At 45.4% G+C, this 20,133-nt stretch overlaps 2 protein-coding genes across 4 annotated transcripts in view; one reads left to right on the top strand and one right to left on the bottom strand.

The window, feature by feature from the left end:
* The window catches only part of LOC142786393 (neprilysin-1-like), a 557,390-nt gene that overhangs the window by 273,519 nt on the left and 263,738 nt on the right, over positions 1-20,133 (bottom strand). The window contains exon 3 of one of the 3 annotated variants that reach the window (XM_075884068.1): positions 12,763-13,037. The exons of the other annotated variants lie outside the window; for them this stretch is intronic. The gene's annotated coding sequence lies outside the window, so the exon portion shown is untranslated. The remainder of the gene's footprint in view (positions 1-12,762; positions 13,038-20,133) is intronic. 3 annotated transcript variants of the gene reach the window in all.
* On the top strand, positions 8,376-17,229 carry LOC142786406 (uncharacterized). The gene is made up of 2 exons (XM_075884092.1): positions 8,376-8,471; positions 16,336-17,229. Exons 1-2 carry the CDS (start codon positions 8,376-8,378, stop codon positions 16,558-16,560), a joined length of 321 nt encoding a protein of 106 aa, XP_075740207.1. The 3' UTR covers positions 16,561-17,229.

Raw genomic sequence — 20,133 nt, 5'->3', positions numbered from 1 at the left:
ATGACGTTAAAACGCCATATGAATCATATGTGAAAGCTATTACACTGAACCCCCATACGGTTGTGTCGTACAAACCACAAAAAAAAAACAGTCAAGCAGCCGTTTAGTAGTCTTAAAATAGATCAGTAATGGCTTTTCCACATGTAATATAACACTTGAATAAATTACTCGAACAGGTAGCAAACGCTGATACAACTAAATCATTTGTTCAGTTTTTAAAAAACCCTTTTGTTGGACATGCGAATTTCTGTTTATGCTGAACAGCTTTGTGGCTGTTGATTCCCGCATTCACTTTTTTATGCATAGTGTGTAACTTACCACGCGCTGCGCGATTCACACGCTTTGATTTACCAAGCAGCTAAGGTCTATGTTTTTCTAACACAGAATTAGGAGCCTGAGTCAGAAAAAGAGAAACTATCACCATCAATAATGGGCACGTGGCCTCGTCGTCCTCTTCTGCTTCGTTCTCAAAACTTGTGCGCCGATCAGCCCGGCGTATAGGATGGTATAGTAGACCCTTTTCATGATTCGCAAGTGCACTTCTCTGTGATGTATATTCGTGGAAGTAATGGCGGCACCTGTCGTGCTTCAAGCAGCGATGTTGTCCTAGTTCAACGTGCTGGGGGCCTGTTTACTATGCGTGTATATATCAAGAAAGCTGTCTCTACATTTTCCGCGTCATAGCGTAATCAATGAGCGTGTCATGGGGTCGTGACGTGGCCGAAGACAGGAGACTTTATGTTAGGATTCAACTGTTTATTTGGGCGAACCTGTGTCCGGTAAACGGAAATTCTGATTGCAGTAGCAGTTTTGCATCGATAGCAGTGAACGGAGCGTTGGCCGTCGATCAACTACTGACAAGCGGCGAAGTGCGTCGGCATTTATGGTCTTGCCATGGAATGTTCTAGCGTTATCGCTGGTGGTGACGTAAGTCCAAAATAATCTGTACAGTTTGCGGAGTGGGCGTGATCTTATCGAAATGATCTACTACAGTCCGGAACCTTCTCGAAAACTGCAGGCGCGGTTTGCGCTGAAAATTGTGTAGTATTTGGCGCGACAACAAAGCTTGAGGAATAGAACGTAGCATTGCCCCCCTCTGAAAAAGGCATCGTCCCGATGCTTTAACTCAAGATGAAGGTGCAACAATAATGCAGGAAGTACAATGACTGTACAATGTACAATGACTTCCCGCACGATCACAGCAATAATACAAAAAAAAACATTGTTTGAGTTGGTTAAGGCGCATGAAACGACTTGAGGCGCGCGACATGGACGACTTCAGGTCGCGATCGTTGTCGTTGAGAGTTCGTGATGCCGTCAGGGACAACCTCGTAATCAAGTGGGCCGAGACGTCAAACAACCCTGTACGGTCTGAAGTACCGTCGCACAACTTTTCGCTGAGTCCACGTCGGCGTATCGGCGTCCACACCCAAGCTCGTTCGCCGGGCCGGCATTCCACGCAGCGTCGTAGAAGATTGTAACGGCGGCTGTCGGTCGTCTGTTGGTTCTTGATACGGATGCGTGCGAGTTGTCGGGCTTCTTCGGCGCGTTGAAGGTACTCACTCACATCGAGGTTTTCTTCGTCGGTGACGTTGGGTAACATGGCATCAAGCGTCGTTGCCGGGCTCCTTCCGTAGACCAATTTGTATGGAGATATCTGCGTCGACTCCGGCACCACCGCGTTGTATGCGAAGGTCACGTACGGAAGAATGGCGTCCCACGTCTTGTGTTCGACATCGACGTACATTGCCAGCATGTCGGCGATCGTCTTGTTTAGCCGCTCGGTGAGGCGGTTGGTCTGTGGGTGGTACGCTGTCGTACGGCGGTGGTTTGTCAGGTTGTATGCCAAGATCTCTTGAGTTAGGTCAGGAGTAAATGTCGTTACTCTGTCGGTGATGAGAACCTCCGTGGCGCCGTGACGTAGGACGATATTTTTGACGAAGAACTAAGCTACCTCGGATGCACTGCGTTTGGGCAGGGCTTTTGTGTCGGTGTAGTGGGTGAGGTAGTCGGTAGGTACCGCGATCCCTTTGTTTCCGAAAACCGACGTCGGGAACGGCCCCAGTAGGTCCATACAAATCTGCTGGAATGGTCGGCGAGTTGGTTCAATTGGCTGCAGAAGTCCCGCTGGCTTTGTTGTAGGTGTCTTGCGTCGCTGACAGTCCCGGCATGTCCTCACATAACGAGTGACGTCGGTGGTGAGACGTGTTCAGTAGTACCTTTCTTGTAATCTCGCGAGCATGCGGGAAACACCGAGGTGCCCTGCCGTCGGATCATCGTGCAGAGCCTGCAGGAGTTCTGGCCGCAGAGCTAAAGGCACCACAAGGCCTGGAGCGGTGAAAAGTTTTTCTTTTGGAGAAGACCGTTTCGCAAGGAGAACGACGCATGTGCGCGCTTGAATACCTTCGGAATCACGGCGGTCCTGCCTTCGAGGTTTTCTATTAGGGCCTTAAGTTCCGGGTCGGCCCGCTGTCGTTCAGCGAAGTCGTCAGCAGTTATCGTTCCCAAGAAGTTGTCATCATCCGGGTTATCGGGCGGTGGTTGGTCGACAGGCGCACGAGAGAGACAGTCGGCGTCGGAGTGTTTCTTACCGAACTTGTAAACGATGGTAATGTCATATTCTTGAAGTCTCAGACTTCATTGTGCGAGGTGGTCTGAAGGGTCCTTCAAGGTAGCTAGCCAACATAAGGCGTGGTGTTCGGAAAGCTCCGTCGCGGCGTCGTCGGAGGAGGAGGATCTTCGGTAGTTCGTCGCTCAGCAACCGCACCTCTATCGGGTGCTGCCCTTAGTTTCCCGGATACGGGCTAGGAGACCGGTCCCGCGTTGGGCCAGAGTACTGCCCGTGGTGCAGTGACATGCGGCGGCTGGGCGACGGCGAACGGGAAGGACTTCGTGGTGTCCACTGAGTTCCTGTCAGGTAGTCGGCGATGTCACGTGGCCGTTCCCCAGGCTGCGGACGCGGTGCATTGACGGCGAAGCCACGCAGTCCCATCTGTCGATACTGGAAACGGCGGTATGTGTGCCCGGCCTCACCGCAGTGGTAGCAGAGCGAGCGGTTGTCAGGTGCACGCCGAACGTCCGTTTTCCTCGGCGCACTGCGCTGGCCCACTGGCGAACGGTAGAGCGTCGGTGGGGGTGGTGGCGGCGATGGCGTCTGGCGATGGAAGTGCGATGGGGTGGCGTTTTGGCGTGGACGGGGAGGAGCTTTGTGGCGCACTGCAGCGGCGTAGCTCATAGCTTGCGGCTCGGGCAGTGGTGCTTGGGGAATCCGAAGCGATTGCCTAACTTCTTTTCGCACAATGTCGGTGATCGAATACACTTGAGGCTGCGCCGAAGGCAACAGCTTGCGCAGCTCTTCCCGCACGATCGCTCGGATCGTTTCACGCAGGTTTTCGGAGTCACTGGTTTGAGCAGCAGCGCAATCTGGAGTCAGGCGACGATTATACTGTCTGGTGCGCATGACCAGGGTCTTTTCAATAGTGGTCACTTCGGCTACAAATTCTTGGATGGTGTTCGGTGGATTTCTCATCAGTCCCGCGAAGAGCTCTTGTTTGACCCCTCGCATGACGAAACAAACTTTCTTCTCCTCAGGCATGTCTGGGTCAGCGTGACAAAATAGGCGGGTCATTTTTTCTTTGAAAATGGCAACCTTTTCATTTGGTAGCTGATCCCGGGTTTCTAGTAAAGCGGCGGCCCTCTCTTTGTGAGCAACGCTCGCGAACGTTTCAGGAATGCGCCGCCGAAGGCCTCCCACGTTTGAAGCGTGGACTTCCGATTTTCGAGCCAGGTTCTTGCGGTGTCTTCTAGGTAGAAGTACACACGACGGAGCTTTTCTTCATTGTCCCAGTGGTTGAGGGCGGCCACACGGTCGTATGTTTCAAGCCAGGTCTCCGGGTCTTCGAACGATGACCCATAGAAAGTTGGTGGTTCCCTGGGTTGATGCATGGTGATCGTGGGCTGGGACACTGCATTCGTCGTTGTCGCTGCAGTTGAGGTCATGGGCTTGGTCTTCCCCGCCTTGTGTTGTAGGGGCCCATACTCCGGTGGTAGACCTTGCTGTCGGCGACAACGCCGCGACGACGCCGCGACGGAGCTTTCCGAACACCACGCCAACCAGGCAAAGTCGTGACGACAAAACCTCAATCACCGAAGGTGACCTGACGACACAACATAGAAGCTGCGGAACAAGACGAAGAAGCCGTGACCTGACGCCACGGCCTAATTGAAATGCGAGACGGCGAACTAGCAACCTCGACGTTCTTATCGACGGCCACAGTGTGACCGCTCTCGTCGACACTGGAGCCGACTATTCCGTCATTAGTGGGTCGTTCGCCGGGAAGTTGAAGAAAGTTAGGACAGCTTGGGAAGGCCCCAACATCCGCACAGCCAGAGGTCATGTCGTAACGCCAGCAGGAATCTGCACAGCGAGAGTCACCATGAACGGCCGTATTTATGCTGCAGACTTCGTAGTCCTACAGCGCTGCTCCAGATATATGATCCTTGGCATGGACTGCTTATGCCTCCATGGTGCTGTAATCAGCCTAAGAACGAAGTCGATAACGTTATCCACAGAAGAAGCCTTACCACCGCGCACGCCGTCAGGAAACCATGCCTTGAATGTGCTGGAAAAACAAATCACCCTTCCGCATCACTCCAGCATCATTATTTATGTCGGCGCTCCTTGGAAGGCGTCGTTGAAGGCAGTCAGCGTCTGTTGGTCACCCGAAATATTTGCGTCGCAAGAGGAATTGCAGAGCTGCGGGGAGGCAAAGCAACGGTTATGCTCACGAATTTCAGCAATGAGTACAAACATGTAAACAAGACTTCTACAGTAAGTGACTAGCAGTCATTCGTTATTCATACTGCATAGGGGGAAAGTTAGTTTTACAATTGAAAAAAAAAGTATCTATTCGTGTAAGCAACCGAACGAGTGCAGAGAGAGAGAGGAGAAGGAGAGAATTAAAGAAGCAATGTATGGCGAAAAAATTTTTGGGTAAGGAATTTTACCAGCGTACCCATGACAATGCTATGCGCTTTCATAAAACAGTTCGCGTGCTAGCTCATTTGAATGCTTGTGTGACACACAGAAAAAGCTAAATGCGAACATGCATGATCTAAACATGACATGACCATCGATAAAACAAAGCACCATCCACTCCTTTTATTACTTCTGCCTCGGGTGTCCCCTATGTTGTACGCTACTTCATTAGGTGACTGGAAAACAACATATCTGAAGGGGCTGCCAACACGCAGATACATTGACAGATGATTGGCCCTTGTGTTAGAAATAACCTGATCATGTCAGTATTGACGTGTCAAATGCTTCGATTAGTAAATATGCGCCACATGATGTGGGTCTGGTTTCAGTTAGACAGTAGCCTTCAAGCATTCTTGTGACTTTTTCTTGCAAGCTGTTTTGCGCTCATTCTGCCATCTTCAGGCTTTTTGTTTGTGGCACCATCAGCATAATTCACTATCTAATATCCAATGTGCGTATTAATGTAAGCGCATTATTATTCAATATGCGCGCTAGTCCCTTCTCTATGTGGGACAGCTAAGTGGTTATTAAAGGGCACTTCGGCACTTCTTCAAGTATTCATCGAAGTACCTCATTGAAGGAGTTTATTGTTTCACGAATCAACAACAGCATTTTTAAATACTCCAAGCGGGATAAAAGTGAATTGGGTTCATCTCACGCTTAAATCGCTTCTCCTTGTTTATCGTACCAGGGAGCATACATTGAACTGCGGAGTGAGGAGGTAATGACGAAGGGGGCCAGAAGTTGTGTCCATTCAACAGAGAGCGTCATGAGCTGGCATTTTTTTAAACAGCAGAACTACTTCAAGCGGCGCTGCAACACTTTTTCAAGTGGCTAGGGAATGGATTCGATAAAAGAGTTTATTGACTCACGACTTTGCCGCCGCAAAAATTTTTAGCGTGTCCAGTACTAGCAGAGTTTGAAAGATTTTTTTTTAGATGTTGCAGTTGCCTTCTTTCTTCTCTCGTCCCAACGAAAGCACCGGAAACTCAGCAGAGAAACATGGCAAGGGGTAAAAAAAGTGCTGAGGACCTTCCCTGTTTCTTTTTTTTTGTTCAAATAGCCGCTTTTGAGTGCGATCGCACTCACACGCGTGGGAAAGTGGCGGCCTGCCGCGGCAGCCCTAGTGACGATTGTTCGCGCCATGCTCATCATCACACGAAGATCATCATTGCGCGAAGACGTCCTGTTATTCAGGGGCTCTTCTTAAACATTCGTGAGTAGTAAATGTTGTAACTGGAAATGAAACGGCGTGATGTCGCATAGTTAGGATCCTCAATTGAGTCCTGATTAGCCCTATTTGTCACGTTCCAGAGATACCTTCCAGGTATTGACATAAGCTTTTTTTACTCATCGGCTGAGGTCGTTGAGCAATCAGTAGAGGCGCAATGTAGAGGCGCAATATTTTACATCATAATTAAACAGAAAAATCGAGTAGGTTGTGTGCTGCCGTATAGTTAACAGTAATTCGCACGGTGTGCCTCACAATATTTGGTTGAGAGTGTCACACAATATTATGTCACCTGTCTTGAAGTTAACAGAAATGTAATTCAAAAAGCAAGGGTCGCTTTGTAATACTTAAATATTTACGCGTGAAACGAACATTTATTTGTGAAGTGCCAACTGGTGAGTCTTTCGAAGGTACCGATGTTATTGTTCTATCCCTGTAGGCGTCTGTTTGTAGGGAAATGCAGAGGACAACACCCGCGAAATTAATTGCACCCGCCTGTTTCCGTTTTTTTTTTATTTTTGCATGCAACGGCATCGCAAGCTTCTAAAATTGATGGGAAGCTGTGCCAAGTTTGTGGGCCTAAAGTAATGAGGGACGGAAAAGCCAGAAATTGGAGTCGAGAACTCACAAATGGTGGCGCAAATGTTAACGATGGAGAGGGAAGTGGTGGAAGCCTCAGAATAAAAATGAGTCTAAGTAAACCAATAATTTCGAATAAAACACTAGCTGACTGCTGCTGGTCTGGGGAATAAGTGTTCTCTTGTTGCAACACTACGATTTACATGACAATAGGTGAAAAGCTTGGATATCTCACACAGTGCGCAATGTGGTACCGAAAATGCTTACCGACCAATGCGAACAGTAAATAACTTCTGAGTGGTGAACTTCAGCACAGAGAGACGAAAGAAATTGGTGCAGCGGAAAAAGAGCACGTAGATGTTAAGGAATGTTGTGTCGAAATGTGAAGTAGACTTTTCCTAAGCACGCGAATGAAAACTTTTCCCAACATATCAGCCACTTGTTTGTTCAAGTTTCATTGATATGTTGCTCTCTTGCAGGCGAAGGTGATGCACGTGGCGGAAGCAACTATAAGCCGGACGTTCGTCTGCATAAGCACCGCTTGCAATCGGGCATCCGTCAACCACGCCGGCACAGGAAACCCCGTGCACGAGCAGATATTACAAAGGAGTGCGCTGCGTCTTCCGAAGGCGTACTGACTTCAGGGTGCATAGAGCGATGTTCACAGTGAAACCTGGTGGCAGTAGTTTCACTGCATGCGTGCAATCTGCTCGCTCACCTCCGATGTATTTCCGAGGTGGGCGTAGCTGCGTTTGAGGCGTACTATCGGAGATGTTCCGGCGCATAAATAGGGGTGAACTCCTGCACCTTAGACCATCGTCGGTGTCTCGCGCATTCTAACACCTCGTGCTTTCATAAAAAAGTCGACCGAGGAAGCGTCGAAGATGTGGCGCTTTTCTCTCATACTCTTGGTTGCAATTGCCGGTGAGTGTTTAACGCCATCGGTAAACAGGTGCTTTGTCCTGATTCCTTCTCTTGTGTGTTTCCTTTTGTGCGCTGCCCACTATGGAACAAGTTATTCATCGAGAAAGTGTGGGTGCTTTCTATTTACTTAGCAGACATAACACTAAATATAGCAAAAGCCCAAATAGGTCGGTTAGATGTTTTGAAGAGCAGTCTTCAGAGAGCTCTTGATGCTTTCGTGCCTTTATTAGTAGAAAGTTGAGGACTGACAGCATAGGGCCTAGATAAAATGGCAACAGATTCACGGCTTTGGGTACTGTGCAGCGTTTTCCGAATGTCTAAGCCCAAATAAAATGTAGTCGTTCAGTAAGATTACCACCCATTATAGCTCGAGGATTGACGCATGTATGTTTTTATAGGCCTAGATGTTCAACAGGGGAAAAAAGGGGAGTGCTTGAACGGATTTCACAGTGCAATCATTCATTTCACAAGTAAATTAAAAACAGAAACATATGAATAGGCAACGTCTTAAGAAGCGAATTGTTTACAGTACGGGAATGACTGCAGAACCAAGCAACACAACAGACCCTTTTCACCTGCACACCTCCACCTTATTGATTTTAGATGACCCAAGCCAAGCGTACCATGCTCACCCACCACTTTTGTTTTGGATTTCAGAGGAGACTGCCCAAGTTCAATTTCCGTCCGAAGCCTAGCCGCGTAAGTACGCATGTTTATTAGAACAGACCTGTGTATTCACAAGGAAGCGTTACGTAGCAAGAAAAAGATTCATGTTATCACTTTCCTACTCCGTAGCTATACAAGATGCCGCTGTCATTGAACCCTTCAAATGCTTATTAAATGACCTTTTGTGCTGGTTTGTTTACGTATTGCGAAGACAGAAACAGAACAGGCAACAAGAATCGCCACTCACCTTTAAGGCATTCTGCAACAAAGACGCTTAATCTCTTGCCCCGACAGAGGTATCACGAGGAAACTTGCACGCATGTGTCTTCATACCGTCGTAGCATGAACATCTCTTTTAAAAATAAGTACAACTGTTAGAATTTTTTTTTCAAGTTTTATTTCCGACAACATCAAGTCGGAAGTTCTTAGGCGAAAAGATGTCGGAGACATTTTGAGAAAGCCCAAGAACCCTTCAAGAGCAGCAGGCATTTTACAAAAATATCGCGTAATTCGCTGTACATGCATAGGCAAAATAAAACCTTAGTTCTTTTTCCTTTTAGTGAACAACATAAACACACAATTTCACATGGGTCACAAATCTTGTACGCACATGCGCAAAAACAACAATTTTTATACAAAAGAAGAACACGTGAAAAAAGATGATAACATAAGATAGCTAGTGCTATTTGAGCAGTTTCTATATCTGTAGCAACATACTTCGCACATTTTTCTTGAATTTACGTTCAGGCAGTTCGAAGTCAATACCAGTTAAAAATTTGTTCAATACTGTTGGTATCGGGTGGTGTAGAAGGCATTCTTCGTATCGTGTGCGAGAAAGGGAAACTGGTCTTAGTTGATTTCGGAGAGTGTATCGGCATGAAGTGTCAACTGAATGCCGATGAAGCTTGTTTTTCTGAGTATAAAGTATTAGTTTATATGCGTAAAGGTCACGTACTCTAATAGGATCATGATTTATAAAGAGTTGATGAGTACGTAGTTCGCAAGGAAGCCTATAAAAATTTTCGAATATTTTAAGAACTTTTTTCTGTAGCATCTCTAGTTTGTTGAGGTTATGAGCAGACGTTTTTGCCCATACTAGGGCACAGTAAGATAATCGAGAATAGAAATGGGCGTAGTATATAGCCTTTTTAAGCCATAATGGTACAAGGTCTGATAGCTTATGCATGAAACCTACAGTTTTGCCTAATTCAGAGACCAGTTTTGACACATGCGTATTCCACGACATGTTGTCCTGAAACCATGCTCCTAAAGATTTTTGCGTTTTAACACATTCCAGCGTGGTGCCCTGAAAGGAGAACTTCAGATTAATGCATGGCTTATTAGGAGGCCTAACATATCTTGTTTTATTTGCGTTTAAGTCAAGCTTGTTTTCATGGAGCCACAGTTCCAGGTGTCTTAAATAATAAGATACGGTAACTTGAAGATCGGCCATTGTATCAGCACTGAAAAAGGCATTTGTGTCATCTGCGTACATGACTAGTTTTTCTGTGTAAGGAATATTACATATAACAGCTATATAAAGTATAAATAACAAGGGTGCTAAGATAGAACCTTGTGGAACGCCTTGCTTAAGTTCTCTTGCTGTTGACGCTAAGCTACCGAGTTTAACATATTGTTTTCTATCAGATAAGTAATTCATAATTAGTTTAAGAGCAGCGCCACGCAATCCGTACTCAAATAATTTTCCTTCTAGAATGTCGTGTTTTATTCTATCGAAAGCCTTCCTCAGGTCAAGGAACAGTCCAACTGTATATAGTCTTTTTTCAAAATTGTTTAGTATCACCTCTTTTACGTTTAATAGGGCTAATTCAGTGGACTTTCCTTTCTGGAAACCATACTGAGCAGTGTTTATTATTTGATACTTTGAAGGAAAGTTCCTTAGTCTACAATTTATGGCACTCTCAAATACCTTCGATAGCACTGGTAAAACAGAAATTGGCCTATAATTTGAAATGTCATTCAAAGCACCGCCTTTGTGCACAGGACATACGCGCGCAAGCTTGAGTTCAGAGGGGAATATACCAGAAACTAACATGCAATAACAATATGAGCCAAGGGCTCCGATATAAGGTCCGCAACGTGCTTCAAGGGCGCTGCGCTTAATTCATCAGCGCATGTTGCTACATTGTTTCATAGTCTAATTATCGAGCTGTGAACCTCAGAAGGTGTTACTGGACTTAGACTGATTGTGTTAGGCTCTCTCGTTCTACGGGTAATCCTTTCTTGCGTACAATGTCCTGAAGGAGGCACATAATCACCAGAATGGGCGAAATATTCGTTCATAGCCGTAATAGCTGCATCGTCGCTCATATCTTGGGAGAAGGCTTTTACATTAATACGCATTTTACTTTCGGTAAATTGGCCCAGATTATTCACTTCGTTCCACACTTTACGAGGATCATTATAAGTCTTCTCGAAAAGGCATTCATAATGAATCTTCTTAGCTTTGCGTATGTCGGCATTTAGCTTATTGCGTTACGTTTTGAATTTTTTCAGCACCTCTAGGTCACGCGTTTGAACAACTTATGATACATTTTGTTTTTCGTTTTGATTCTTTTGTGAAGATTAGTGTTGATCCATGGTTTAAGAATTTCCTTTTTCTTTACTGTGTGCGTCACCATGGGAAAACTGTTATCATAACATGCTTTGAGATAGCGCGAGAAAGCGCTATATGCGCGATCTGGATCTTGCTCTGCGTTCACAAAAGTCCGTAAGGGCTATTTCTGAGTAAAATTTTTCTAGGGTGAACTGGTTTATGACGCGGTACGTTGTTGCAGTGGAAAAAAGAGCAAAAACGGGTAAGTGGTCACTAAGGTCAAGGGAAAGTAAGCCTGTAAAAGTCCTATTCGTCGGCACGTTTGTGATACAGACGTCCAGAAGAGTGGCGCTATGGTCCGTGATTCGGCTTGGTAGACCGATAGTGTTCACACAACAATAGGTGGACAGAATAGTTTCAAATTGCATAGTGGCAACGTCATCGCTTAGCATGTTGATATTTACGTCACCCATCAGAAAAAATGGCACGCGGAACAAGTGAAGCTTAGATATAATGGTTTCAAAAGTAGCGAGGAAATCATACTTGCTGCTTGCGGGTGGCCGATACACTACAGTAACTAGAACATTTGGTAACCGGATTGTAATACATTCAATGGTAGTGGTCACAAAGGTTAGCTCATCAATAATATCATGAGCAATACAGTCCTTCACGTACAAAGCAACACCTCCGCCACGACTATTAGTCCTGGTAACACCATTGTATTTGTAAGACTAGTTGTGTAGTTGTGGAGGACTGTCATTAGGAGCGAGCCATGTTTCAGAAAGCAAAAGTACATCGAATTTCATAGCTAAGGAATGAAGGAACATGCTGAGATCAGAAACCTTATTTTGAATACTGCGCACATTCAAATGTAAAGCACTGAAGTGTCTTCCAATATGCGTGACCGCTCTGTTAAAACTGTCTGCATCGTGCTATTGACAACTGTCAAATAACGCCATTTCGCATCAGACTGTACCAATTCAGAGTGCCAATTCGATACCTAGCGGCACATCTTGTCCAAATCATCGCGTTCAGCAATTCTCAGCACCTCTGATGATTCCGTTTTAGTGGCGAAATTTTTTCCTTTGCGAGTCCACACATATTTCCATCCAACGTCACGCTTCTTAGCTATGGTTGCACCTAGGAGTTGTTTCCCAAGCTGGGTTAGGTTTTCATTGACAAAAATAGGATCAGTTGACTGGAAACCAATTTTGTTAGCAGAAAGTCGCACCCTCTTGGCCTTAACCAAGACGGCATTTCGTTTCTCCCGGCGAACTAATCGTACAATGATATTCTTTACATCGGGATCTTTTGTTCCCATTCTGTGACAAACATCAATATCTGTAGAAGTGATGGGTTCCCCGACTGCTGAGCAAATATTCTGGACTACTTCGGAAGGCTCACTTTCATTGGGCACGCCCTTGATTTCAAGGTTGTTTGCTCTGGTATACGCCTCCAAGTCCTCAACTTTCATGCGTAATTTCTTCGTTTCCATCACGAGAATATCGTTTGCCTTTCGCGCATCTGCGAGTTATTTTCGCTACGATCTTATCTCTTCGGATAGTGGCTTAATGTCATCGCAGACTGCACTATAATAGTCCACACGTTTTTTTAAAATCGCAAAGTTCCTTCCGTATCTCTTGCTGAAATACGTCTAGTTTCTTATTCATCGTTCAACAAGCAACAGCAGCAGATACAACGTACACAATGGTGCTTGGCAGCAGTGCTAGCAATAAGAGAATTTAGGTGCACTAGTGAAATTCTCACCTGCGTACAGAGAATACTTGTTAGCGACGTGAAGCCTGCGAGCACTGCTGCCAAACTGCTGTCAGAACGGAAGTTTCCTGGCTTATAAAGTGCACGTGTTCTGGGGACTCGTCATCCGCGCAGACGCAATTCGTTCCGCATCCACTTCTTGTCGATGGCGTAGAACTGCACAGTATGTCGTCACAAGGTGCGCCGATTAGGCTGTCCGAACCAGTGCTCTCGTCGGCGGTACTGTTTGCAATGTGCGGCGATAAGGATCCCAGGAATGTGATCAGCTGCGTACAGAGAATACTTGTTAGCGAAGTGAAGCCTGCGAGCACTGCTGCCAAACTGCCGTCAGAGCGGAAGTTTCCTGGCTTATAAAGTGCACATGTTCTGAAAAATTTAACGTCCAAAAACTATCATATAATTATGAGAGACGCCGTAGTGGAGGGCTCCGGGAATTTCGACAACCTGGGCTTCTTTAACGTGCACCTAAATCTAAGCACACGGGCCTCAAGCAAGTTCCCCTCCACCAAAAATACGGCCACCAAAGCCGGGATTTGAACACATGATTGGAGGGTCAGCAGCCCGGTGCCTTAGCCACAAGACCACCATGGCGGGTTGAGCATATATTTTCTAGTGTACGTTGAATGCAATATTGGCAAATGGGCCGTGCGTATGACACAATTGCGATTACTGCCGCTTCACAGTGATAAACCAGACGTGCCACGGCTGAGAGGTTTGCCCTTCGCATTGTAACTGTACTCGTGTAATCTGTCATAAAGACTTCGATTCTTTGACCTGAATGCATTTACTATCCTCCACATATTAAAGGAAACTGGTAAACGAGAGTACAACCGTTATTGACAAATTCAACAAGATGTTGTTTTGCTCTGAGTGAAAAGACCAACACATTTCTCGATGATGTTATATTGCCATGCATTCCAGCATAATTGGGTGCAAGAAACCTCACGTGAACAATCTCTCTGTGACCTATGTGTTTTTTTTAGTTGTAGAAAAGATAGTGCCCGTAAACAAGGCGGCCCGAGTGCACCGAACTTCCCTTTCACCTCTTATCCCCCAAAATAGTCCACGAGGGTGCATTCTCGGGTAAATCACATCAAAAATGCATGCTCGCAAGCAACACAATCATGCTAACAACGCCCGTTCTATACAATTCTGGAGCGACACCACCACTTGATTTTCGCGCCACGCAAGCTAACGATTTGTGTATTGCTCACAGTACGCTCTCTACTTCTCTACGCTGCTACTATAAAAAAATCATTGCACAGTGACAAATAACAATGACAATCAACATCATCTAACAGCATGGCGTCTAACCCGAATGTATGGAGAGAGATCAAAGCAGCAACCCTAGTTAACTAAAATTAACCGCAGCCGTCTACTGCAACGTCCTTTATAGCCCAAGTCACTTTGAGACGCTAAACATCATTATCCAACCAACCGACGAACGAGCTTTTATTGTTGCGCATCGAGTGCACTTAGGCAGTTCCTTATTCTTGAAGCCTTCCTTTGTAGATTAACATGCATGTGCACAAGAGGAGAGAAAGATGAGAGAGGTCATAATCCTCCAACCTACGTGAGGGCAGCGTAAGGTCTGCCTCTTACCTTTAATCAGTCGAACCTCTCTTGCCAATGTTTAAAGGAGCCATGCGTTACATAGTTGCCCAACAAGTTGTCTTTTACAGAGATGAATAGTAAAGAGCGAAATAGGCGTGCACATAATTTATAATGCCGGCCGAAGGCAACTGATGGCCTTGCGTAACAAAAGCCATTTACTTCCCATTTTTACACCCGGGAAGACGGGGACAAAATTCATGTCGTTGTGGCAAGCACACCATCGCTTCATTTTCATTTTGGCATGTGCTTTGAAGTTAACGACCGGGCGGAGGGAGTAAGGGAGGGCTGAGGACAGACTTCGTCCCTCATCCTTAATGGAGAAATCTATGCGCGCCCACGTAGCTGGGAAAATTACACTCAACTTGCAAAGAGTAGAAACAAACCAGGCGTACGTGATATCAGGCGGCAGCATTTTTCAGGCCATGTGATATCGCATGAATATACAGAGTAATTTGAAAAGGCGTGTCTTCGCCAGGGCTCATTCTTTGATATGCTTATTCAACGTCGTGCATTTATTTCGTATTTTTTCAATGCCTCGCCAAAGGTTCCATGCAAGTTAGACAATCGGTTCACCTAAGGTGGTTCGACTGAGAACCGTGCAAGTGTTCAGCCAGTGCACAATCCACTGGAACCCTACATTATTGCTACAAGTTGGGTGACGTCTCGGGAAATGCGCTGGACTGTTTTAAAATTTCGCGGCAGCTAGTACCCCATAGAAACTGTGACCTACGCAGGGCATGCAACGGGAGTGCGTGAATTCAACTACATGCACGTGAAAGAAGCGAAGCTTTCTATGTTAAACTCTTGCGCATTTATATTCCGCAAGATCTTCAAGCAGTTATCTTCTAAGCACGTAAAGTAAAGCTCGCCATTAATATTGATTGCGACTGTAATTCCGCATAGGCTGATGCCGCATTTCTGGTTGGGCCACCGCTTGCTCGCAAATTAGTATGCAGGCATCATTCGTACGGGATTCTCGGGCAATCCATTTGAGCTTGAAATACTACTGCATGAATCGGACACACCGTGTCCGCTAAATTACGGCGCAAGTGGCGTCGGATGGTGTTTCATATTTCGCTTCTGCACAAGCGCTGCGCGCGAAGCACTAAACATGTCGTCTTCTATTGCTGTAATCTAAGGACAGAAAGCCTTACAAGGAAAAGCACTCACAAATGAGACATATCAGACATGTTTGCCCCCCCTGCTGGCGCTCGTTCTACGTTACGTCACAAGAAAAGATTGAACCTGACCAACTGATCAATTTTTCCAAGTTTTGTTCAGAAAGAACTAGAATTGTTGTGGATCTATACTGTTTTCACCGTGGTGCAGCCAGAAGATGTCACGTATAGATGTAATCGAGCACTTCGACAGGCACTGATTGCTATCAGCCGTTTCTTGCCGGTCTCACTGTACATCCATTAAAGTGCGACGTCCCCTGCATCATTGGCGGCGCTGGTTCTCACGCCAGTGCTGCGTGGCCAACTTCTGATGAATGCTAGAGCATTCTCCACTCTGAGAAGCGGAATTGCCTAGTGCTGAGTTCAGGTTAACGATAAGAGCTGTGATTGCCATACTTGTTGGTTTGGGTTTAGGACAATAATAATAAATTTTTTCGCTCACCACAACTTTTGTTACATAGTGTTGCAAAGTCCTTCCTGGTGGATTAGTGGTCACAGTGCTCGGTAGCGAGTCTGAAGGTCGTGGGCTCAAACCCGGTTGCAGCGGTTGAATTTCGGTGGAGACAAAAGATTAGAGGTCCCTCTACTATGGCGTGTGAGTGCACGTTGAAACACACAAAATTATTCAAATTCCCTGAGCCCTCCAATGCGCCGTCTCTCAGTAACGTATTGGGGTTTTGGGACGTCAGTTTCAAACCACAACTTATGTCACCTAGCAGCGAAAACACTTATCACCACATCATATGCATCTGACTTTCCGTTTTTTTTTCAGTTCCGCTATGACGTAAACGTCGGTGCAGGAGGTCGCAATCTGCGCAACTTTGAAGGTGGCGCAGAAGTGCGCGGTGAATACGACGTCTATCGTGCACAGAACGGTGCCAAGGTGGTCGTCGGTGGAGGCGTCTCGCAGGATGTGCTGCGCCAACAAGGAAAGACCTACAAGGGCAAGCCGGACGCCAACGTCGGCATTGGAGTTGAAATACCCATCGGGAAATGAAACATATATTATGTCCTTGTATTTAATTAAAAACAATGCCAGTGCACCAAACGTACTGCTGTGTTAGGCTATAGTATTCTTACGTTGTGTGTCATAAACAGAGCTCATATTTTGAGCGCATTTCTCAATTTATTTCGTCATCCGCCATTAGATAGATGATAGGGTCCTATCAACGTAGATATACGCTTGTGTGTCTAGTGTTCTGCCTCACTCTGAAGATACGGCAGATGTACTTCAATAGAAATAGAACGAACTATGAACGCCTGCAACATGCAATCTGGCAATGTCTACACCGTTTCAACTGAGTGAAAAAAAAAACGCAAATTAACGTGTATAAAGCAATACCATAGACGATTCCAGAAATCCTGGCAAAGCGACACCTTCAAAGTTGCAATGCTTCGGTCAAAATTCATATAGGAGCAGTGAAAAATAACAGCACACAAATAAATAGGCCTCATTAGTTAACGATATTGATACACTTATTACTATTGGCTTGTTGCAGCAGTTGAGTTTCTGCATGGACGAAAATGAGGCTATAGCACTTAGAAAAGCAGTGGTTCCGCCTTTTTTTACATTGTAAATATATTATGAAGGTATCAGCATGAAGTCGGCGTACGCGGGGCTTTCAGAAAATGTGTTAAAATTCAATAAAAATAAGGAAACACAATATTTGCTTACTTTGTTCATAGTTCTTTTCTGGGAATGCAGGTGCTTCCCCGCTTTGTGCCTTTTGTGACGTCAGTGACCTTGAAGATTTTAGTAAGCTTTGTCAAAAATTTCTTTGGGAAAGAGCACTGATGATCTCTAGCTTGTTGAGAGACTACCATAAGCGCCGGGCATTTGAAGCTGTCATAAGCGCCGAGCAATTGAAGATCTATTTTTTTTTCTGAAAAACTAAAGGCAGCGGGGAGAAGCATGGCAGCGAATTTCGACAGACTTGTTCCTTTAACTGGTTGAGACATAACTGCAAAATAAAGGAGATGATCATGCGGAGGATGTTACGGCCATGTAGTCCAGGCTAACCCCGCCTGTAGCAGCATCGCAATCACCACTACAACCACCACATGTTAACATGGCTAGAAGGCATTGCAAATGAGTCTTCAATTACACTGAAGAGTGTCTGTGGGACTGCTCTATGATAATAATGCCACTAGAAACTGACCGGCCATTCTCATACAATCTGCCGGGATGTGCACGCACCTCAGGGTGAAATAATTGCCCCGTTTCTCTTCAACTTTGGAAGGTGGCAACTAGCTCTGTGGTTGACATTGCGCAGAAGGCCACAGCATGTTCACAGGGGGAAGTAGAGTCTACAAGGGCTAGAAACCGTTGAGTGGTACACCAAACAAGCTGGGATGAAATGCGCTCTGAACAAGTCACAGCACGCACGTACGCGTGTTCTGACACGAGCTGAGCAGCACGGCCTGGCAGCATGCATATACATCCTGAACCTCTCCTTCACCCTCACACTCCTAGATAAATAAAGTTGTCCCTCACTCACATACAGACTGAGCCACAAGAGCCCCAATGATCCCTCGAGCTCGAGCTATACAATCACAAACACATCTTGTCAGAGAACCCACCCGATAGTGCTCTGAATGCGTGTAAACTAAACAGCAAGTATTAGTGCCATCTTGTCGAAACTCAAGCGTACGCTACAGAATGTTATAAGCCACACTAAACGGTAGGCATGTACCAGCTATGGATTGACGGAGATTGGCTATAAAATTTCTGCAGCCCTTCGGCATAACCAAAATAGATTTACGCCTTTCTTTCCAAGCCACCCCACAAGACAAAATCGGCAAGACAAATTAAAAATAGACAGATCTCTATATAATGGAAACGGGTGTCCTACGACGCATGTGAAAGAGAAGATGACTATAGTGCAATTCTTTTGAAATTCGAAGCATTTCTTAGCAAAATTCGGCAACTTTGAGCGTATCTGTCTATCTGTCTAGCCCCTTAAGACTTCGCGCTCTTCTGACCAAAGCGTTATTGAAACTTACACAAAAGTGGTATGGCATAAAATGACTCTATAAGACGAACAGAAATGACTGGCCAAAACGTGAAAATCATGACTTCTTTGTCATGAACATCGTTTATATAATGTGGCCATTGTGCTGTAGCGGCCGTTTTATCCTCTTCATATTTACCGAAATGGCATGATGAGACATTTGTGCACGACAAACATAAAGGAGAGGTGTAATGAGTAAATCATGACTTGCATGTCATCTACAGCAAGACATATATACGATGCTCGAGGTGCGTTACGGGCTGTTCCTCTAGGTTGACATGCACGAAATATGGTATTACACGGCGTGCTTGTATGACGAACTGAAAGGACAAGTGGTGAAACGAAAATCATGAGAATAATGCGGTTCCAGTCCTGACAAAAGCGGTGACAATATGGCTATCGAATTTAGTACGTCGAGTTCAATAGTCCGTAGTCATGCGTTGCGGTTACGTCGCGGCGTCGGGTTACGGCTACATCAGCTTGCTGCATTGCTTCCAGATGGCATGGTCAGTCTTCTTACGGCCACAAAGGAACAAGACTGTTGCCAAACAAGTTGCGCTGCACTGTTCCAGAAAGGAACGAAGTGATGCTCCGGCGAGTCGAACGCTCCAAAAGCAGCAACAATCACTTTTTGCAGATCCTATTATTTATCATGGAAGGTGACAAACCTAAACTGTGAGCATGCTGAGTGTAATGCGGACCCAGCATCGTCTGTAGACACCGCAGAGAAAGCACGGGCATAAACACCATACTTTTCTCCATAATAAGTATATGTCCGGTTTCACTACTACAGGTCACGCGGAATAAACGTATGCCTGCGACAGAGGCGTAGCGAGAATATTTATTCGGTGAAGTACACACATACCTTACGTATATTCGCACATGCGTTTGTTCATGTCCATATGCATTTAAGTGAAATTAAATAAAATTGTAAGATAAAGGATTACAGCGCTTGAATTTGAGACTGGGTAGCAGTACAACTTGCATACGTGCGAAATACGCTCACACTCATAACAAAACAAATTACCTAAAGCACTCGCTTACATAAACGAATCTATACTGCGCGCTGAGAGATAACCGGATATCGAGAAGAATCCACACGTTAAGTCACAGTGGAATAATCGGAGAGACTGAATATGTTGCGAGCTAATTCATTCGAACACGCCACCATTCTAATCGTCGCTTTCGATCCAATGCGTGAGATTCTTATCTACGCTGTTCTTCGCCATGCGTCGTCTGCATCCTTCGGGAAGTGGTATAATGATACATTGCTATTATTCCAGCGCAGTGCCGCGCGTTTTCACCCAGAGCAATTGCCTTTGGACACCGCTTTCATTTTGTCAAGATGTCTGATTGGGTGATTTGGTTTGGTAATTTACGATGAATTGAAATATGAGCGCGATATATATATATATATATATATATATATATATATATATATATATATATATATATATAACCAGCCCACCGCTGGTTATTTTTTCATCCACTTTTCTTTCTTCATATTTACATTCTATTGGTTTTAATAACTTCTCCTGTACATTCCTTGGCATTACTGT

This window comes from Rhipicephalus microplus, unplaced genomic scaffold, assembly GCF_043290135.1.
Source record: "Rhipicephalus microplus isolate Deutch F79 unplaced genomic scaffold, USDA_Rmic scaffold_23, whole genome shotgun sequence".
In the NCBI taxonomy this organism is placed as follows: domain Eukaryota; kingdom Metazoa; phylum Arthropoda; class Arachnida; order Ixodida; family Ixodidae; genus Rhipicephalus; species Rhipicephalus microplus.
The sequence above is the reverse complement of the archived record's forward strand: the minus strand, read 5'-3'. Positions and strand labels throughout refer to the sequence as shown.